General features: G+C 32.4%; 1 protein-coding gene across 6 annotated transcripts in view; it reads right to left on the reverse strand.

Annotated features, from left to right (window-relative positions):
* LOC145294518 (uncharacterized) overlaps positions 1-24,092 on the reverse strand; it is a 188,058-nt gene that overhangs the window by 24,689 nt on the left and 139,277 nt on the right. For all 6 annotated transcript variants that reach the window (XM_080141389.1, XM_080141387.1, XM_080141390.1 and 3 more), the window contains 6 exons: positions 23,079-23,424; positions 22,083-22,283; positions 21,834-21,984; positions 19,975-20,183; positions 17,808-19,187; positions 6,261-6,456 (listed from right to left, as the gene is read on the reverse strand). In XM_080141389.1, the coding sequence (XP_079997515.1) occupies positions 6,261-6,456; positions 17,808-19,187; positions 19,975-20,183; positions 21,834-21,984; positions 22,083-22,283; positions 23,079-23,424 (2,483 nt within the window). The remainder of the gene's footprint in view (positions 1-6,260; positions 6,457-17,807; positions 19,188-19,974; positions 20,184-21,833; positions 21,985-22,082; positions 22,284-23,078; positions 23,425-24,092) is intronic.

Consider the following 24,092-nt stretch of genomic DNA (forward strand, 5'->3'; position numbering starts at 1 on the left):
CGGTTCTACGCATGCGTCAGATGACGTCATGACCTGATTTAGTTTAAATAGTTGAAGAACTGACAATTACATGTACCTCGTGTTAGCTCAGTTGGTTAGAGCGTTGGTTCATTATCTAAACGTCTTGGGTTTGAAGCGTGGTGCGAGATATTTTTTTTTCGATTTTTTAAATTTAAATATTGAAACAGGGTTAAAAACTGCCCTCTCGACCGGTTCTACTTTAAATAGTTGAAAAACTGGACAAATTTTATGTACGTCGCGTTAGGTCAGTTGATTAGTGCGCTGGTTCATTATCTAAATGTTTTGGGTTCGGATCGTGGTGTGAGATGTCTTCTTTTTTTTCTCGATTTTTTAAATTTAAATATTGAACCAGTGTTATTTACGCCATTTTTCACGTAACGTTCGTTTTTCTGGGGTTTTTTTTTTACTTTGCTTATCCACCCCCGACCACACACCCAAAAACACCTGGGTACCCACCGATTTTTAAAATTTTAATATCGAAACAAGCATTTTTCACGTGTTCTTTTTTCTGTTTTCATCGTTCATTTGTCTTAGTTTTTTTTGTGTTTTTTCCCCTGCTTAAGTGTTAACGTTGTTTTCTTTTTTTATTTCGCTTATAACAAACAAACCTGGTCATTGACGTCGTCGTCACCGTAACGCGCAACGACTTCTGGGCGCGCACCTGTCAATTTCGTTCTTACTTAAATAAATTCAAACATCTTTCACTAACTCATTCTGGCTGGCCGATTTTATTTTCAAACTTCATTTCAGGCTTCCGGTTCGATCCTACCCCCCGCCCCCCCAGTTATTTTTTTTTATTTAACACGACACACACCTACAAACATCCAGGCAACGCCGGGTACCCCCGCTAGTCTATATATATATATATAAGCGAAAATGTATGTATGTATGTACGCTTTTCCTCGATGTCCACAAAAGGCTTCTTTCAGAGAAGCGCTTGCTCGCTTCACAACTTCTTAAAACTTTTTATATCATCTATAAATTGTAATATCTCAGAGTTATCCACGGAGCTCGCCTGTCTATTTAATTTTATTGATTTTCAAACGTTATTATTCGACATTTCCTGCATCGGCACGTGTTAAATTCGGTTTTCGGTATAAAAAAAAAGCGAAACTCTACTCTAATCACAGGCCGAAAGCCAGTTGTCTCAAGAGAGCTAAGTAACGTTTGTACAATGTCGACTTCGTCATATCAGACTGTAGCTTTCATTTCGCTCCTCCTAATAAACAGGGAGCGGGTTTTTAAAAACAAACAAACCGATTTATTCACCTCATTCAAAACTGTCCCGCACAAAATGCTTACTGCTGAATACCTATCGCCGTCACGTCAATCAAAACCGCGCACCTGTTTTTTTTTAACACTTTACTATTTTCCAACTGCGCGTCGTGAAGGCTTCGTTTTTTTTTCACGGGCACCTGTTTTTTTTTTTTTTTCACATTTTCGGGTTTTTTTCATATACCCCGAAAAACACCCAGGCAACGCCGGGTACCCCTCGCTAGTATATTATATATATAAAAGCGAAAATGTGAGAATGCCTGTATGTATGTTTGTATGTCTGCTAAAAACTTTCGACAGACAGAACAAAATTACAAATTTGCTATCATATTAAAGTCCGACCCTCCAAACGACAAATATCGAATTTTTGTTCCAAACGATCCACTCTAAGTGTGTCAGCTGAGCGTTTTTCTACAGGCCCACCCCCCAAAAGTGAAATTTTAACGGTAAACATTACGTAAATCTTATTTTAAATTGAATCTAATGATAGTATTTCAAAAAACGCTGACTCATGTCACGTGATCTTGACCTCAGCAAGCTGTAATGGCGGTCTGTATATAAAAAGCTTGCATATAAGAGATTCTTATCGGTAAAAAGGCAAAGTATCATACAAATTAAAACATTGACTTACACATTGTGAAAATGTTACCAAAGTTATTAGCAGGTTAAAAATAGATACGAGAGTTAAACGAAAAATAACAAGCCAAAAATGTGAAGTAAAAAAAAAAAAAAAAATGCTTAAAAATATTAAGCGATCGATATTTTTACAAAAAAACAAAGCCAAACGCCATTTTCTTTTTTATATTAGTAACACTATTTCTCTTTAGAGTAAGGAAGACGAAGAGAGAGAGAGAGAGAGAGAAATGTCTAGACAGGAAACAAGATTCGTTTTACTATGTTTTAAAATGTAAACAATGCATTTCTAAATCTAAAACATTACATATACGAAATGTGAATGGATTTGATGACAGTATAGGTCCGATTTGTCAATTTTGAAGGTGTTTGTGCATTATAGGTCCGATTTGACAATTTTGAAGGTGCTTGTGCATTATAGGTCCGATTTGGACAATTTTGAAGGTGCTTGTGCAGTATAGGTCCGATTGGTCAATTTTGAATGTGCTTGTGCAGTATAGGTCCGATTTGACAATTTTGAAGGTGCTTGTGCATTATAGGTCCGATTTGGACAATTTTGAAGGTGCTTGTGCAGTATAGGTCTGATTTTATAAAATTGAAAGGTGCTTGTGCAGTATAGGTCCGATTTGAAAAATTTTGGAGGTGCTTGTGCAGTATTGGTTCGATTTGAAAAATTTGAAGGTGCTTGTGCAGTAAAGTTCCGATTTGACAATTTTGAAAGTGCTTGTGCAGTATAGGTCCGATTTGACAATTTTGAAAGTGCTCGTGCAGTATAGGTCGTATTTGACAATTGTGAAGGTGCTTGTGCATTATAGGTCCGATTTGACAATTTTGAATGTGCTTGTGCATTATAGGTCCGATTAGAAAAATGTTAAGGTGCTTATGCAGTATGGGTCTGATTGGAAAAATTTTGAATGTGCTTGTGCAGTAAAGATCCGATTTGAAATTTTAAGGTGCTTATGCGGTATAGGACTGATTTGACAATTTTGAAGGTGCTTGTGCAGTATAGGTCCAATTCCACAATTGTGAAGGTGCTTGTGCAGTATAGGTCCAATTTGATAATTTTGAAGGTGCTTGTGCAGTATATAGGTCTGATTTGAAAAATTGGAAAGGTGCTTGTGCAGTATAGGACCGATTTGACAATTTTGAATGTGCTTGTGCAGTATAGAGCCAATTTGACCATTTTGAAGGTGCTTGTACAGTATAGGTCCGATTTGAAAAATCGGAAGGTGCTTGTGCAGTATAGGTCGAATGTGAAAAATTTTAAGGTAATTGTGCAGTATAGGTCCTATTTGACAATTTTGAAGGTGCTTGTGCAGTATAGGTCTTACTTGACAATTTTGAAGGTTCTTCTGCACAACAGGTTCAATTGGGCAATTTTGAAGATGGGTGACTACTTAGGAATACCAAAGTTAAGCAACATTGTCTTGGTCATATATATACTAGCAGAATACCCAGCGCCGCTTGGATTAAATGAGGGTGGTAGAATGTAAAGTTTGTCCTGGAAATGGCTTAAACTATTTTCAATCTCAAAATTACTTTATTTGTGAAGTCAATTCTGGATATGGCTGAAACAGTTTACGATCTCAAAATTAGATTAATTCATATATATTGTTAATTTCTATGAAAGTCTACTAGGCCAGTTTCTGTAGGGGGTGATCTATATTTTTTGAATTTTTAATGTTATCATCCGGGAATGATGTGATGGTTGTAGTGGGGGGTTGAAAGAAGCATGATTATGTTAATTTTAAACAAGCTCTTGAGTTCTCTTTTGGGGTTGTGCTGGAGAGAGAAACGTCCATTTTGGGGTTACAAAGCAATGTCCCACAATGTCATATTCCAAAAATATAGGATATCTGTGGAATCATATTCCAGAAAAGACATAATTTCTCTTACTGTTATTGGTATGTGGGAGGGAATAACTACATTAATATTGAAATTCGTGGTAAAGTAAAAGTCGCCTAATCACAATCCGTGTCAATTCCTTTCTATACTTACTTGGAAAACCTGCTCAGTTATGTTCCAGAAATAATACCATTTCACTTAAAAATATGGCATGGGTAGTCGGGAGGAATAGAACACAGTAATGTGGAATTTTGTAGTGAAGCAAGGATTGCCTAATCACCAAACTTAACACATTTGTGTATTTGTTTGTAAAACATACTGAGTAATCTTCAGAAAATGAAGTATTTTTCAAAATAAATTTGGTGTCGGTAGTGGAGAATTAAAATAAATCACAGTAATGTGGAATTTGATAATGAAGTAAGGGTTGTCTAATCACTAATTGTGTCAATGTATTTATGCATTAATTTGAAAATCCTACTGAGACATTGTTAAAAAATGTCATAATTTTTCTTAAAATTTTAGTGCCGATAGTGACGAAGGAAAAAACCTAGTAATATTGAAATTTATGATGAAGCAATGGTTGCCTAATTCTAAACCAAGATGATGTATTTATGTACTAATTTGGAAAGTCTACTGATCTTTCTAAAAATTGTTTCAGTTTTCTTAAAATTATGGTAGCCTTGGTGGTAAGAGAAATTATTTAACATGTTGTACAATACCTGTCGATAGTATGTGAAATTGTTTCATGTATGTATTTTAATTACCCGTCCGAGGGTAGGTAAAATTATTTTAAATATTTGTTCTATATTACCCATCCCCGCAAAGGAAACATTATTTCATATATATGGTATAAATTACTTATCCTAGATAAGGTACAATTATTTAAGACATGTAATACCCGTCCTAGGGTAGGTAAAATATTCTTTTGCTCGAAAAAGCTAATGATACATAGACATTAAAAATTCCTCTATCCGAAGAATAACAAATATGTTCAAAATCAACTTCAATTTTCTCATTGTTTATACGGTCCTGAGCAACACCGGGTAGCCGCGCTAGTATATATATATATATATATATATATATATATATATATATAATGAACTCATTTTTCCCCCTCTGATTTTGACCTTAATAGGATTGAAAATCAAGACATTTTATGCAAATGTAATATGCACAAACCGCAGCACATTATCTGAGGTGTGTTATAGGGCTATTACCTCTACACTTGCTCGATAATTGTGGATTCCTATACTTTTTTCTGGCGAGAGTTCACGGCCAAAATCGGTTACAATCTATGGAAGTTGTAAAATCTTTTCCCTCTATTAAATTCCTCCTACCCCCGGTACCACTTACACCGTTGCGGATTTGTTCACAAGGGACAGTACGAGGAAACACCGGTTTGAAATCGTAGTTGCTAAAACAAATAAAATACACAAATTCATTTTTCCTTCTTTTTCTTTTTTCCACTGTGTTTTTTTGTTTTCGTTTTTCAGAACACGTCCATCTTTTATTTTTTAAAGAAGCTGTACGTTTATTCACTTTTTTTTTTTTGTTTTGGGTTTGCCGATTATATTTACAAATTAACATCGTTTTTTATTTTATTTTTATATTAAAACAGTTACTTCTCTTATTCTTTATTTTACGCACACACCTCCAAACAACCGGGCAATGCCGGGTACCCCCCACTAGTATATATATATATATATAACCTGCTTTGGTGGCGATTTTGGTCAATCATTTGTATGCGTTTTCAGAAACTATAAATTTGGTCATATTCAAATTCATTTATTTTATATCTAGTTCCGTTAAGATAATTCTTCCAACAGTCATATATACAGGAAGGAGTTTTCACTCTCACACTGATCTACTCTTATTGTAACTCTCATCGTAACCCACATACATTGAGTAGATATTTTATAAGGTATATATTTTTATAGCACGATTATTATTTCATATTTCAATCTTGCAATTAAATGTTAGATATTCAAGATTTTCAAACTAAACCAGAGACACTCCCTCTACTTACAATTTGTTTTTTTCTTTTTTAAATAAACTGATTAGATAATCCAAATAATTTATTTTGCAGTTATATAATGCTTGCAAAAATTTTACAGTTATATAATGCTTGCAAAAATACCATATTAAGTTTCATTAACTGTTTTACTTGCTGACAACCATGATGCCTTCACTCAATTTGGGAAAAATAGGTAAGGCATTTTAACAGTTTTATATTACAATTGAATCCTTTTTAAAGAACTTTTTAGGTCAATGAAAAAACTCTCAGGCAATACTGGATTGGGACAGCCAGCTATTTCTAAATTTCACAGTTAAATAAAAATGTAAGTTAAAAAGAAAGTGAAGCTGAGCAAGTACAGCTAGTTTATTAAAAATATATATATAAAAAAAAAAAAAAAAAAAAAAAAAAAAAAGATAAAAGTTAATCGAAAGACAAGAAATTGCATAAAGAAAGAAACTAAGTGACTTACTTTTGACTTCTACTTGGTCATTTTCTTTGGCTGGACTGACCGGCTCCACAAAGAGGGGCAGCACAGCCAGTGTTGGAGCTTTGTCTGCAGAGACTGGAGTGGGAATTGCAGAGACAGTTTTCCCTTGGGAACACACAGGGGATGCAGAGGGATCTTTCTTCTCTTTTAACCTCTTTCTATATTCAAGTAAACTAACCTACAGCAGCAAACAAATCCAAGGAGAAAGACAAAAATAGCATTAGTTAATTGTAATCAGATATTTATTACAAACATAATAAATTTCATTATATTCCTAAAGGAAAAAAGTGGAGGGGGGGGGGATAAAAAAAGAAAGAAAAGAAAACAAGATCAGAGGAATAGCAAACATTACTTAGTCATTTTAAATATAATTTTACTTATTTGTTCACTAATGGGCATATATATATATATATATATATATATATATATATATATATATATATATATATAAATTTATAAGAATATATATTTTTTTTGTGTATTGATATTTATATTAAAAAAAACTTTTTTCTATTTATTTAAAAAGAAAATACAACTTTCTTATATATGGGTCATGGAATTGCATTCCCTAGCAAAAGATCTTATTTGCATATTTTTTTAAGCATTCATTTTAATTAATTCCCAATTAGTTTTTTCGGTTTTCTCATGGGATGATCATCTATAGTTAACTACATGTAATTATATTGATGCAGATATTATACAGGATTTATACTTGTATAATATTTGCGTAAAAAGTTTATAGCAAATACAAAACTCTTTCTATATATATCATGTATATGTAGCTCAATGCGTAAGAGGAAAAGAGAAAGTACAATTCCACAAGAGGAGACTTATCTGGATAATGCCAAGCTCAACAATTATTATCGGAGCTTATACAATAGGACAACAAAAGTATGAAATGAAGCCACAAAACTATATATTGGTAGATATAGAATGGATCATTTATTGAATAATGGAATACAATATGCGGCAATATTTTTAAGTTTCTTCTGTCTGAAACCGCCCCTAAGCACTCGCTATTTGCAAAAATCGCCATAAAAAACTTCAACTTTTTAATATAAAATATTAGCACACCCTCTGAATGCATAACCATTACATAACATTAAATAAATAACCGACCTAGAATCACCTTCATCTTGGCAAGGCCTAATTAACAATATAACTACTTTAAGCATAAGTCCTCAGACAACTTTGTCTAACAAACCCTATCTCCGTAAAACTGTACACTTAATACCACCTATTAAATTGCAACCACACCACCAATTAGCACACGATGCAACCAGAATATAACCTAACCAATCTAAAACCTAAGCCTAATGAAAAAATAGCTTAGAAACCCCTTCCCAGAGCCAAAGACCTAAAAACTAAATTTAGAACCATCTAACAACCACCCCGTAACCCCCACTGGCAAGCCCCCCCCCCCCCCCATAAGAAATAATTTAAAAATCAGCGCATTTGGACTCCACTATCAGATTAACACTAAGCCATTCATCCCAGTAGTATTTACATTAAAACATTTAAATGTACCGAAAATATAACCTAAGATAAGCTCCCCGGTTCAGCCCAACCTACCCCCGTCACCCATACAGACACATCCCCATCCCTCTTCTACCCCTTCCGACTATCAGCCAAGTGCGATCCCAATTCCCCACATGTGTACCATCTCTAAATTCCTTCCAAATTCCTTTCTCGTCGTCACTTCCTACTGATAATCTCACTAGATTGAACGCAGCTGAACCAGCCCAGTTTTGAGTAAATTCTATCACGAGCCCCCCTTGAACAAATACCGTTTTTTGCCATCCAAAATAGGAGGAAAAGAATTCACCAAACCAGCACATCTATGTAAGACCACCCCAACAATATAACACAAAATTTAATGGAGAAACATGGAATTTTAACGGACAGCTGTAAACCATGCTTCTTGCAACATCTCTTGGATATTAGAACTACTAAAAAAAATAGCTACACCAAACGAAAAAGACCTGTCCCTCGTGTTCATAAACGAGAATGTATCCCATTTTCTAGGCCTTGCTTTTTTCATATGAAAAAAAAAAATTTGATGGCCTTTATAATCGGATTTCAAGAAATTTACGCATTCCCTAGTAATTATTAACATTATTAGTAGTAGTGGTAGTAGTATTATTATCATTATTATTGTCTTGTTTTTACTGATTATTATTATTATAATCACCATTATAATTGCTGTTATTATTATCCCCGTCATTGCTACCATAACCGTTACCATTATCTTCATTTCCATTGTTATTACCATTAACATTACTTTTATCACAGCTATTGGTAATATTTTTATTTTACTTTTATTATTATTACTATTATTATAATTATCAGTATTATTATCATTCTCATTATTATAATTACCCTACTATTATTGGTATTATTACCACTTTTATAAGTAGTAAATGTCTCCTTACTCTTCCACCTTGCCAACTATATGTATCCTTAAACCTTTTGCATCAACTTAAACGCACTCATAGACATTGCCATCATATCCTCCGACCACCTCCTTATAATCATACTCCCTATATCATAACAGAAGAAACTTAAAAATATTGCTGCATATTACCTAATCAATATTACAGCCTTGAATACCCCCCAAATTATAAGCGATTTTATAGTCAACATTTGCCATTTAGGTTGCACCTGTCAAAAATACCACTCCATAGATAATAGACACCTCACAAACCATTAAAATAAATTACTATGCAGCAACAATACACCCCCAATTTAACCCTAAAACATATACCCCTTAAACTCAACACTATGTTAAAAACCATATACAATCTTATATATCATACTATATTAATACGCTTCTTTATTTATTTAGAATTCAATAAAGCTTCCCAACATTTTAATTCCTCTTAATCTTTTTCGTCTCTAATGAACCTTACGCTAGACGCCGCATCTTCCTCATGCTACCTAGCATCTTCTCTACTCTTCTGATGAGAAGCATTAGGCTTCGAAATGCCCTGGCATAGAGAGTCTCTTCTATCCCCCAAATTTTGCTTGTATTCCATTATTCAATTAATGATTCATTCTATATCTACCAATATATAGTTTTGTGACTTCATTTCATACTCTTTTTGTCCTATTATGTATGCATATATATTTTTGTTTAAAACATTTTACCCATCAAACTCCTCCTGGAGTTTTTGGTCTACAAACATGAAACTTCATGTATAAGGTATTTGATTCCATGCGAAACTTTACATTTGGGTTTTGGCCCGGGAAAATCGGTATAAAAGTGTGAAAATTAAAAAAATTTGCCAGGTGAATGCTGAATGCTGGCATTATGAATATGCATGTATAACGTAGTAGGTATTGGTTCATGCTTTAATTTTTAACCTTGCAGCAAATATGTTTTCATAGCTCAGTAATTAACGACAGAGGCAAAAATAAATCGTAAACTAAATGTTTTAGTTTTGATTCTCAATAGTGCTGCACAAGTAATTTTTTTTTTTAACTTTTTAAATCATTACTATATATTGAGTCCAATATATATATTAAATCATTACTATATATTGGGTCCTATATAATATAATAATAAATATGAAATCTACATTAATCAAAATATCATATTTAAGCATATTTTACAACTGCGCAATGCCAGGTGCCCTGTTAGTGTGTGTGTGTATAGTCTAATTTGTAGTATTCCGTATTATACTGGGTTTATATAATTCAGTAATCATTCATATACCAATAAATTTAAGCCAAAGAAGAGATGACTTTAAGCTACAAAATTATCATATTTCATAATTGAGCATTCATATACTGTTTTAACAAAAACCAAGACTTCAAAGAATGGGTTGATAGCAACAAAAAGCGTATTTCATTGTTAGTTACAATTGTTTCAAGACCATCTGGACAAATTCAAACAATATGCCGTTTGAAAATTTCCACAAGAACAGCCTTTCTTCAGACTTATTAAATAAAAAGCACTTTAACAACAAAACATTATGGAAAAGAAACATTTCCTTTATAAGGAAAAGAAAACAAGTGAGATCACTTTACCTCTATCGCATCTTTGCAAAGTATTTTTTTTTTTAATTTATATATCTACCTATTTTTGTATATTTATTTATTTTTTTTAAATAAAGATACGAAAACACTTTTTGTTGCTATAAACCCATTCTTTGCAGTCTTGGTTTTTGTTAATATATATATATATATATATATATATATATCTTCCACAATGAAAACTGTGACAAAGGATGGAAAATGGAACTGAAAAGTCAGCAGATCCAAGAAGGAGCACACTGAACTGCAAAAACTGCCTGGGCAGCCCTATTAGTATTCCCTGGTAGAGATACCTCAGATAATTAGCAATCCCTTCTCAAAGAAGAGGCAAAGCAATCAACAAGGAAAAAGTGGTCCTGGGATAAAAACATTTTAAATGTCATAATATATTAATATATTTTATATGTAAATATAAATAAATACACCCAGCAGTAGTGCCATAGATATATGGAACATTAAAAAAAAATAAAAAAAAATCATCAGATTTTCAAATATTTAAACTAATAAATCAAACTTAGTTTCTGACTATCTAAGTTTTCATTTGTTATTACTATATTGTGTTATTAGCAATATAATAATGTATTTAGTTACAATTTATTTTGAAAATCACTTTATCCAACCCAAATGACAGCTAATGTGAAATATTTAAAATCATTAAGTAAGATAACATGTTTTAAATTGAATATAATGGGCATTGTCTATTTGTTTATTTTGGACGTTTTCAGTTCAGCATCAATTGTGGGACCACAGAAACATGAATTTGTGTAGACCATTTCAAATGTTTATATAAAGTATATTTAAAAAGCTGTACCTAATATTGAGCACATTTGAAAATTAAAAATATTTGTTTTAAGTTCATTTTACCAATACTTTTGAAGGTGTCATAATATAAATTCCATTGTTGGCTACAAATTCCCATTAATTATTTAAAAATGATTTTCTTGATAAAAATAAAACTATTTGATCAATTCGTGTGATTTTCTGAAATCAGATATTTTTGATTCATTATGTGTATACACATCATACAGATTTTTATGCATTTTTGTATTTTAATAAATGGAAAATTCTCAACAAGAACAAGAAGGAATTTTGGAAATATTTAAACTTTCAAATTATTGCTTTATTATTTTTAATATATTAAAATATTGAAATGATATAATTTTATAAATAAGGACGAAGGTTAAACATAACATTAACAAATCAGTCAGTTTTATAACAATTTGGCTCAAGTAATTATAATATATAATAAAAACTTTAATCATCCACAAACATGTTTTGTCATTTTACAACTTATCAGTATGGCTGAATTTAGCGAGATAAAAACCAGGACCTGAAGTTCAGCCTCATTGATGAGTCATGAACAGCCAAACATGTCTGTGGATAATTAAATTTTTTTTTAAATATAAAAAAGAATGTTAGTTTAAAATATATATGTCGTGCACAATCTCAGGAGTATCACATTAGTGAATGGAAAATTATTTCCATTAGCATTAATGTAAAAATGGCCTTTTGTATATATAATTGAATTTGTTAAAACCTATTGCAAACAAATAACTGACATCTTATATATAAATATATATATATAAATTAAAGTAGAAAAATGCTGAGTAAATATATTAGGTTGACAAGGAACTTCTGAAACAGCTTGTGATATCAACAAAGTATTTAGTCCCAAGAACTACTATAAATCACCATTGTGTTGTGCGTTAAGAAAATTTGTGGCGGTGACGAGATGATGAGCATAGTGGTCAGCCACTGAATGTTGACAATGATCAATTAAGAGCCTTAGTCGAAGCTAATCTAGACACAACTATTCGAGAACTTGCTTCTGAATTAGATATAACATGACAATTTCCAAACACTTGAGAGAGATAGGAAAGCCAAAAAACTTGATGAGTCACAAACTGAACGTCAAAAGAAACATTGTTAAGTGCCATCTTCCTTTTTTGTACACAAGAACGACCCATTTCTCAACCTGGTAGTGACTTGCAATGAAAAGTGGATTCTTTACGACAATGATGCTCAGCTCAGAAGTTAGATGCAGATAAAGCTCCACAACACTTCTTGAAGCCAGAGTTGCACCAAAAAGAAGGTCATGCTAACTGTTGGGTGGTTTGCGACTAGTCCTGATCCATTAGTTTTTTGAATGCAGGTGAAACCATTACGGCATTGAAGTACTGTCAACAAATGGATGAAATGCATCAGAAACTTCAACACCCACCATTAGTCAATAGAAAAGGCCCAATTCTTCTTCACGACAATGTCTGACTGCACGTTGCTAAACCGACTCTGCAGAAGTTGAATAAATTGGGCTACAAAACTGCCTCATCCGCAATAATCTCCAGATCTCTAATGATTACTACTTTTTCAAGCATCTCCACAACTTTCTGCATGAGAAATGCTTCAAAAACCTAAGTGATATCAAAAATGCCTTCAGCAACTTCACCAGCACGCAAGATTTTTTATTACTGGTATAAATACACTTATTTGGCAAAAGTGTGTTAATTTTGATGGTGCTTATTTCAATCAATAAATTTTTGTTTGAGCCAAGATATGTCATCTGAATTTAAAAGTTAAAAACTGCAAGAACTTTCTTGTCAACCCGATAGCTACCTGCTTCATGAAAATTCAAATGTCTGATTTTTAACACTAGATGTTAGACATGCAAGATTTTCAAACACATTTAAATGAGGCACTTAAGTTTCAAATTTTAACATGTCTCTTTGAAAATTCAAATATTCTGATTTGTATGAAATTATTTCATGATATAATAGTAACACTTTTTAATGAAATATTTTATTTAGGTAAAATTTTTATCTAATAAATTAAAACAGTGGCAAATATGGACAAGAGAGATGGAGGAAGAAAAAGAAAGATATTTTGTATTTACTGGCATAAGATAATTTCTTAACAGGGGTAAAAAAAAAAAAAAAAAAAAAAAAGTGGGGGAGTCTAAGAATGGAAATACCAATACTTGTATATTCCTGCTGGAACTCCCTCCAAAATGACAAGCAATAATCCCCACTCCTTCTCTAAAAATAAGGGACATGTTAGCCTGAAAAGTAATATTTCATGTGTAGAATAGGAAGTGTAGTAAGTAATGTTTGAATTACTTTTGAAGTTATCAAAGAGAAGCAGCCCCCCCCCCAGCTCCTACACAGAGAAAAAAAAGTGTCTTGATTCAAAACTACTAGACAGATTATGAAATTTAGAACATATGCACAGTTTAATGAGGAATGTTGGATTTAATTTTAAGGGAGTAAAAGGAGCAGAAAATGAAAGTTACCCTTTATCACTTTCTATATTGTTGCATGTAAGTGTTATTCCCCCTATTTACGACTGGGCAATGAGGCCATCATTCAGTTTAATGTCCATTTTACACATTGCCATGTGTTGGACGGCTTTAAGAAATTGACTCAAAGTAATCTAGTGCTGAACAAATCTTCATTTATCCCAAAGTCTATTTTTTATCATTTCCTTCCATGTTTCCCTTGTGAATTGAACCTAAAACTTTCTTTTAACATGGCTATAACATTTAAGCCTACTCTTCTGTACACATCTTCCTATAGGATATAGATTTAATTTTCCTGAAGTCAGGGTTAATTTTTTTATATATTCAACATTACTCAACAAGCCTATACAATATCTGAATAAATACTTTTGAAAGGTTGTTTTTGTTTTAAGTGCATAAGGAAAACTGTTTTCAATATATTTGAAATTGAAATTTTACCAATTTTCTAATTGTTTAGGCATATTTGTTTTAATGTAATGTTTTATACAAAAGTACAAAACAAAAAACTTTTGGATTGCATTAGAAATAGAATGAAAATTAGTGCAAACAATTAAAATATAAGCAAATCTTTTAAAATCTAATCTGGTGATACACCTGTGGTACTACTTTACAACCCTGGTGTAGTTTCATTAGCAACTGAGCTTACAAAATTACTCCAGTATAAATAAATTTAGCCTGGTATCTTTAATGGGCAATTTTTTACATTTGACCAATTTTTCTTACCAATTGCCAAATTGGGCTTCAAGTGATATTTACATGTTTGAAATAAAGTTTTTATGGATGTACTAATGAAAAAAAAAAGGCTTATCTGTATGATATCAGAAATCATAACTTTCAACTGCAAAAATGAAATGTAAACAGTCAAAGTTGTTCTTTTGCATTGTTTCTGCACAATTTTTGTGACGACAATGTTTGAGACTAGGTATATCTAAGAATCATGAATACACTATATTACACTATGATTATTACATTATATATAAAATGTTTTACTAATTGGAAGCTTTTATCTTTACTTATACACTGCTCAAGTTGGCCTTGTATTCAGTATCACACTAAATGCAATATCCGACTGATATTTTTCATTATTGTAGGTGTTTGAAAATATAAACATGTACATTAGATAGCAAAATAAGTTTCTTTTGATTATTCTCATGCAAACGTTTAATTCTATTTTTCTCATATAAATAGGTTCCAGTCCATTATTCAAAAATGTCTACAATATTATTTGTACAGATAATATATTTTACGAGTTCACTGGCATGGAAATTTGTTTCTATTTAATGCAAAAGTTTTTATCTGAAAGTAGAACTAGGATATATATATATATATATATATATATATATATATTCTGTTGAATATATATATATTCAACAGAAATGTTATTCTCTGATGAAAAGTATTTCTAGATCATTTTGTTTAACAGCATATCAACCAGTCATGATGATAAACCGTTTTTCTAAACAAATGTTCTACTTTTGTAAAAGCATTGTTAAAATAACAGTAATTGTACTATTTAATCTATAAATACATGGTGCAAGGGAACTCATACCTTTCCCACATATTTAGTTGCCTTCAATATATTTGCTACTTAACCAGGCAGCCTTTCTTGTTATCATAAAAGATACTTTCTTTCATGTACAATTACTAATTAAGGAATTGGATATCCAATAAAATCTAGTTTAAAATTGTTGTGTTTTTAAATACACCAGTTTCCTGAAAAAGATAAAGAACGTATCCCTCCAAATGAAACGGTGCTAAAAGAGTATACAAAATATCACTTTTAATAGCATTTATATGCATAATCATTTTCTTTTATAATATTAAAAGATAGAATTTATACAAATCAAATCTAATATCAATCATTAATAATCTTTGAAAGACTTGTGAATTTTAAACATTAACAAATGGGACCAAAATCAAATATAACCAAGCATATATTACCATAAAATATGTCATCACTAATCAAGATATTATTTTTACATTGGACTTTAAAAAATGTTTCACACATATCAATTGTTTATCTATTGAAATTTACCTTTCAATGGAGCAGAGTTCAATTATTCCTTTGTTAGATTTAGTCAAAGTTAAAAAAACAATTTCAAATTCTAAAATCAAGTCTTTTCAGTTTTTTCAAATGGCTTTGAAAATACTAGTAATAAACATTGTTTCAATGGATTGAATTGTACAAGTTCATAGTTACCATCATTAAATTCTGGTAATAATCATAAAATACATTTTGTAGACCACCCCCCCATCCAGATCAGGACACAACGATGCACTCCTTTCCTTGCATGTTTCAGGTTTTAAATTCTCAAACTTATTCCACTAGCAACTGAAACATTTCTAATAAAAAAAAAAAATGTCTCCATCTTGAATATGATAATATGCTATACATCACACAACATTGTGAACAATAATATTTATGCTCTTGTAACAAATTAATGTTACTTCTTGGAAAGTAGTGATGGTAAAGCTTAACACTTAATGGATCCAAATCGCCTGCAAATGTATTGGTTGCTTTGTAGTTTACATACTGCTGCTACCTATTTTTCTGTGTGTTCAGGGGGTACTCTTAGCACATCACTCTTTCAATGCGAATAATGCTTATTAGTTTGTACATGAGTATGCCTGTGTGCGTGTGTTCAGTTTAGCATGCGTCTTAACTAAAAAATAATTTTGTTGTCGGGCACATCTAATGAAATGCGTTCCAGCTATTGAAAGAGAATCATTCATTCAACTGGAATTTTAATGAAAATAATAAAATAAATAAATGAAATCAACTGTTGTTTCTTTTTTTTTGGGGGGGGGCTAACTATTACGTACAAAGAAGTGGTAATAAAACTTGAATATATACAAATAAATGTTATCAAAGGCCAGATAAGTTACTCTTCTGATTAAGTTTAGTGTTTTTAGTCATTATATGACCACCAAATAACCGCTACTGGACACTTAAGTACACAAATATATTTTTTTACACAAATCTTTGTTTTTCCGACTAATAAAATAAAATACAATCAACTGTTTTTTTTTAACCAAAATATTTTGCATTTAATGAGAAGCTGATTTTAACAAATAAAACATTGCAAACGAAAAGTTTTGACTAGATTTATTCATTTATTAAATTTAACTTCTAGTGAAATAACATCTATTTTAATTATTTGAATATTTTTTGTTTTTCTATAGCTAGCATTTATTAAAAAAAAAAAAAAAAGAAAGAAAGAAAAAAGTAGTTTCAAATTTACAACACCAAAAAACAGTCGATTATATCGATTTATTTTGTTATTTGTAAACAAATTCCAGTTAAATGAATGATTCTCTTTCAATAGCCGAAATGCGTGTTTCGTTTCAGATTTACCAGGTGATTTTAGCCATTAACTGAGCTACAGCAATGCGTGGCCGGGTGCAGCTAGTTTTAAATATTTGCTAACTCTTGCAAAAATTACCAACTTAGACTCCCTCACTCCAGAAGTATATAGTCCTTTGAAAAAAAAAAAGATTCCCAACTCTAAGATTTTTAAAACCAGACTTCAACTCACAACCTCTCAAGATTTCACTGATAAGTAGAGAAGGGTATTAATGCAAATTATATGACCTCCCAATAAAACTGGAATAGAATGGATGTAAATCTGGCATGTGTATGTAGTATGGCGATATATGGAAGTGAAACATAGCCAATGTGTAATGTAAAGCTTACAGACAGGCTTATATCTGATTACCTCAGACAAAGATTAATGTGTGTAGAACAGGAGAGTTTGTTGCTTTAGTCAGATTGAAAAAATAGAGAGTGCATGGATTAGTAAATGTAGAATAAATAAAGCAGCTGGATCAGTTAGCAGGGAAAGACCGATTTGAATGAAAAATGAATAAATAAAAACCTGGCAAGAAATGGACTTATTTGGATGTCATATTCTAAAATCCAGAGAAAGAGAGGGAGAAAGAGAGAAAGAAGTTTTAAAAAATGTTACATCTACTAACTCTTCTATCCATGCCCTGACAAACAATGATAGTCTTTAATAAATAATTGTTATAAAGGATAAAGTTTTAAAATAATGACTAATACTACTCAATTGTATATTCCTCTTAAAATATCTGAAATAAAAAGTCAATAATCAAATAACAATAAATCTTGCTATCTAATTAGCAAAAAATAAAATAAAAATGGGCGTGTCTTCCAATCTTAACCCTCACATTGATTACCTCACCTTTTTCTTTGAGGGAGTTTTTACAGGTATGGATTCTACCACTATACCACTCGGGGGGATGGGAATCGCAGCGGTGTGCGCTATGTCCATTTCCGCTGCGATTGATGGTTGCCCATAAGTGGTAACAGTTGACGGAGTGTCCGTCTCTGATGATGAAATCTCGTTGCGTAGTGAATGTGAATTGTCTTTTTCATATGCAGCAAGCTTAATATTAACACACATATCAGATAAATGCAGAGTATTTAGGGCGGGGGGCTGGTGGTGGCTAGATGCTCTGAGAATAGAGTCCATATTGTTAATATTGCCACTACTACTACTACTCCCACCACCGCCGCCACCACCACCACCTACTCCGTCACTGGTCCGTATTCCTACATCGCTGCCTGCTAGAGTAGAGAATTGGTTAGAATCTCCTTCTGCAAGAATGTTATGTTCAGAATTTAATGCTAATTCTTTGTCCGGGAGAAGATTCTTAACCTTTTCTGTATCACAAACAGTAGACATGTCAACAGAGTCCGTTGCTTCAACATGGTCTACAGAGTTTTCAAAAGTATGTTTCTGAGAATATTCTGAAGAGTTTTTTGTACATACATCAGTCGGAGTGGTGGCAGAAACGCCTTGGCTGACGCCAAAGCATGCAACCTGTGGCTCTACTGGAACGCTCTCCGCATTCTTCTCCGAAGAAGAAGTCGAAATCTCATCACAGCTCTCATCAACTTTTTCTTTCTTTTGTTTAAATGGGTAAACATCCGACGAACCATCCTTCTGCTTTTTAAATACATGAGAAAAGTTTGTGAAGACTGGTTGTGTCGATGCGAGCATTTTGTGTTTATAGGTGTCAAAATAGCGTGGATCTGTCGCTGCCATCGTAGCCTCCACATGAGGCTTTAATGTCGTTTCTTGTTGCATCGCTGTCCATACAGAATTTTCATTTATATTTTTATTACTACTTGCAAACTCTTTGGTTTCACACGCAACCTCATTTTTTATAGAATCCTGTTCAGAACGTACAATACCGCTGTCAAGCAGGTCAGGATTTTGGTGTTCAGTAGTCTCACTGGCATCCAGCGTCTCGTCGTCTTCAAGTTCTAACTTTACATTCTCAGCAGTTGAGTTTTGAGTTGGTGGTGTGCCATGCAGCATGAAATTGGTTCTGGTAGCTGCAGTAAATGAGGAGACGTCAACGGCACTGCACTGTTCTGCAGCGGCGGCTAATCTCTCAAGGCCTTCAGGTCCATTGGTTTCTTCACTGTCAGATATGCCACGAGTTGAATCACTGCCAACCCCCAAAAAAGGTTGAGACTGTGATTCACAGGTGTCACTTTCAACAGAGTCCCTGAGTTCAGATCCCATTCCAGAATGATGATTCACCTTGTATTTCTAAAAAAGAAAAAAAAAGTGAAGATTACACGAAAATTCAACAAACATACAACTCTTATAAAAATATTTGATTGTTGTCCGGAATTCAACCTAAACTTAAAATACAGAAAAATCTTTATGCACCTATTTATGCATCTACCTGTCATGGAACAAAAATGTCACGTTCTAAAAATTTCCACATGTAAAATTAAATTTTATGAGGAAACACAGATGGTGTGTTTTGCTCTGCCATATTCAATAAATAAAGACAATTCAATTCAAACTACTGAGACAAATAGATATCAATATGTGCCTTGTAATGATTACAGATTACTATTAATTGCTAAAAACATTTAAAAAAATGCTTTCCTATATGATAAAATATTCAATTTATGCATTTTTTAATTCATGGAGAATTCTGAACAAGAACCAAATGTTTTCTATTATATGATACTAAAATTTTGTGGACTTTGAAATCAGCAGCATAATCAGTCTATCAGAAGTAATTGTTATTTTTTATTTTTTACTTAAATTGGATGAAATTGAATCAGACTTTTGTATAGAAGTCACAAAGATTGTGCTTCAGGATTGTCTTGTAAATCACACCTGCTGTCATCTTAAACTTTTAACTTTGATAAATATTATTAGTAACTGATAATTGCTTTTATCACAAGAAAACTTAATTTCAATCATTTTTTTTTTTTTTTTTAGAATGTAAAATTTTAAAAAATGCATCCGAGTTGATGTAGAGTAGAGGAAAACAAAAATAGGGATGAGAATAAAAAGAATCAGAAAAGCATCAGCTTACTTCTAAATGCATATCTTCTGATGTAATCTTCAACAGTTGCTGACCGGCTCTAATCTCAGATTCTTCAAAATTTAAGTAACCAGGAGTTGAAGGTGCATCCAGATTGAGTATCTGTGATGGAGAAGGTGTGGACGGAGTGGATATGAATGGTTGCTCAGATGAAAGAGACTCCCGGGCAAATCTTCGTTTCTTCAGGGGAGTGACAAAATCTAAAAAAATAAAAATAAAACTGAATAAATACTTAAATACAATAATTCAGGTGTTAAAAGTTATTAGATTATTCCTACACACACAAAGTGATATTTTGTAATAAATCGCCTTATGAAATAAATTAAGGAATCTTTTCTCCATATCTGCTGTCATTGGATTGTTTTCTGTTACAAGTTCTAAGCTTTAATAATTTCTGTTTAAATTCTATGCTGGAAACCATGCACTAAAACAGAAAAGAGAACATTGTATTTAGTAAATTACCCGTCTTAAGACAGATCTCCCTCTAATATATAAAAATGGCAAATAATGATCTGTTCCCAGGTTTAAATCCATGCCAAAAATCTTTCTACTCTAATAGCTTCTTCCCTAGAACAGCTAGACTTTGGAATTCCCTTCCTGCTACTTACTTCCCTGACTGTACCGATATGTAGAATTCAAATAATTTTTTTTTTTTTTTTTTTTTTTTTTTCGATGGTTCGGCCATGCCTCTCGCTGTGATGCAGGGGTCTTTATCCACGAGGCTATCTCTCCACGTCCTCTACCCGGCTGGAAAAAACGTGTCGGTGGCCAGCTAAGAACGTGGCTCGGGACTATCAAAGCCGACGCTGAACTTATTTCGGGCCCGCTCATCTATGGCCTGTCTCGTTGGAGACGTGGCTGGCTGTTGCTCACTCGGGATCTTGCCTCCAATCGCCGGGCTTGGACCGCAGCGATACGAGATGTGCATCTTCATGAAGCCGACTCAACTCCTCCAGGGTGAATGTCGTTTCAAGTACAAGTAAGTACAATTCAAATGTAACGTAAACAAGCTTGTTAATTTTTCTTAGGCAAGGTTCCCTTATGTTCAAGTGGCGATATGCCTTATTTGGAGTGAAGGTGAGTAAAAAAAAAATAAATAAATAAGTGTGACAGAAACTACTTATAATATATATCTTATATATTAGGAGACGACTTCATATTTCTCGCATCAATGTAACTTAATTACACATTAAATTCTTTTTATATGCTGTTGAAATTAAAAAGAAAAAACAAGTGTAAATTAAAGAGAAATTTTTTAAATCTTATTTAAACTTAATTTAATTACTAAATTAAATTCACCAGAATTCATTTCTATTTCTTTACAAACAAATCAACCATTATATTTTAATAATAGAGGAAAAAAATAAAATTAATTACTTTGTGATACTTTGAAAGCATTTAAAATGGCTTTAATTTTCTTTTTTGCATGATAAATTCTCATGTTTTCAAGCAATTGAATGTTTTTGAAATCAATCAATTTTATAGAGATTAAAACAAATTACCTAAACAAAACAAGTTTTATAACAATTTGGTTTAATACTTTAACTGACCAAACGATAAAATGTCTTTAGTGGATAGTCACAGAACAAGTTTGGTCTGCCCAACAACCTAAATATTTTATATCTCAAAATCCAACCTCTGGTTTAGAGTTTGGATTGTGATAATAAGGTTAAGTGGAAATGCTGTATATCCTATAATAGGTTGTCATTTAATATATTTTGAATTATTTTTCTCTAAACCCTCTATCCAGTAATATGTTTCCACCTGGGTAATTCTGGGTGATTACAGCTAGTTACATAAATTAATATAACATGCATTAGTGTAATGAAAGAGAAAGTAAAGATAATGACCTGCTTGAGGAGATGCTCCAGGGCTTGGCATAGAGGTAACAGCATTCGGACTTGCTACATCACAGACCAGAGAATTCATTGGTTGTGGAGAATCCTTGCCACTGTCCAAGCCGGATGGGCCGGTTTCATGCATGGCTTGCCGCAGCCAACGCTATGATAGGAAAGAGAAAACCAGTTATACATCAAGGAACAACATTAACAAAAGAAATAAATACACTGCAAATTACATAATTTAAATGCTTTGGTTACCTTTTTTGCAGAACCGACATTTGAATCCATTTTCCCTAAAGCTGAACTGTGGCTCATTCTCCGCTGAAGGTGCTCCATTGAACTACGTGGACTGTGGAAACAGGTAACAAATGCAGTTTCCTCAACATTTACCTCCAGCGGTTCAGTTTTTGTAGGTGCTAATACTGTTTTTGTATCTTTGCCCTCAAGCCACTCACTCAACTGAAAAGAGAAAATACATAAAACACATGTCGAACATCAAAATAGATATTTGTAATTATAGATTTGAATATATTTTTCATTTTGTTTTATAAATGAAAATGTAAAGCATCCTAAATATATTTATGCACACCAATGAGGTATTGGTGTTTTTTTTGTTTTGTTTTTTACGATATATCAATACCTTCAGAATCATTTAATGGCAAATCCAATCATTTTCATGTGAAGAAATGCAAAAAAAAAAAAAAATACATCAAAATAAAAATATGTTTATTCAATTATATTTCACATTTTCTTTATACCAGTCCTTTAATTTATGAAGCTCAATGTAACTACAGAGCATATGAAAATAAATGACAAAGTCTATATTCCAAATATCAAGATGACATCCATCTTACGATTTATTTTTTAAGCATGTTGAAATGTTCAATTCTTGACGACACCTGTTTCGTAGTACAGAATCATTCATGTAATTATTATGTCAATTTTTTAAATTATTCTGCCCTTAAATCATCAGAAGAAAAGGAACTCATCAGTTTTAAGAGAAAATAAAGGAATATGGGCATAATTACAAAATCCGAAAATCAAAAGTGAAGTTGCAATAGAGTTTTCTTTTAGTTTTGTCATCTTCAGATTTTTGGATTTTGTAATCATGCTTATATTCCTTTTATTTTCTTTTAAAGCTGAGGAGTTCCTTTTCTTAAAATAAAAATAGACATTATTTTTAAAACAAATAAATAAAAACAAAGTTTTAAAAAATACAGAAAAGAAATGAAGCAATATTGAAAAATGATATACCTTTTTTGTTTTGAATTTGAAACCAGATGGAGTGTTCGAATTATCACCTAATTGGCTTGAAGTTTGTGAAGCAGATAGTGTTTGTTGTTGTTGTGTGTGTGGCGTTGATATTGACTGGTTTGGTGCTGCTGTCTGCACAACTGCCACAGAAGTTGGTGTTGTTACCATGCTCGTCTGTAGGGTTGAAACATGCCCCGCAGGGTGAGCCGCCACTGCTGATAAAGCTGAAACTACTGTTGGAACGACCGAAGATGAAAGAACGGGCTGACTGCTACCAAGATTACTGCTCTCATCTTGTGATAATGCGGTTTCTGAACAACTACCTCCGCTGTTTACTCGACTGCGCCTTAGAAAGACAAATTTTTAAAAACATAAGATAAATAAGATTGACTCATGAGGAGTATACTATAAATACATATGCTCTATTATTTTATATATCTATTTTCAGTATTTACTTCAACAGTGCTCAATATGTAAGTAGAGCTAGGTATTAAGTTTTGAAAATATATATGGCAATTAAGTTAACGAATTTTTTGCATTTCATCAGTGTGAGGGTTCGTCAGGCTCAGGGTTGCGGAGTCGGATGGTAAAAGTCCGACTGTCTGACTCCGACTCCTAGAATTCCGACTCCTTTAATATCTTCGACTCCAAGACCCCTATGTGGAAATCTATTCTGCAAATCCATATACCAGCCTCCCACATCTATTCAGCAAGCATTTTATAATTACTTTTCATGTATATCATTTTTGACATATTCACTTCTATGATAAATATACTCACATATATATTTAACTAGCTTTATTTATTTATTTATTTTACTCACGTTAACCCCTAACAAGGTATATCACCACTTGGACGTAAAAGCTACTATTTGGGACTATGTCTAGCAAAGATTGGCAAGATGTCGATTTATGTTACATTTAAACTTCTGCATATCAGTACAACCAGGAAAGCAGGTAGCAGGAAGGGAATTCCAAAGTCTAGCTGTTCGAGGGAAGAGACTATTAGAATAGA

Source organism: Euprymna scolopes, chromosome 2 (genome assembly GCF_053919585.1).
Source record: "Euprymna scolopes isolate OS-2025 chromosome 2, ASM5391958v1, whole genome shotgun sequence".
Taxonomy (NCBI): Eukaryota; Metazoa; Mollusca; class Cephalopoda; order Sepiida; family Sepiolidae; genus Euprymna; species Euprymna scolopes.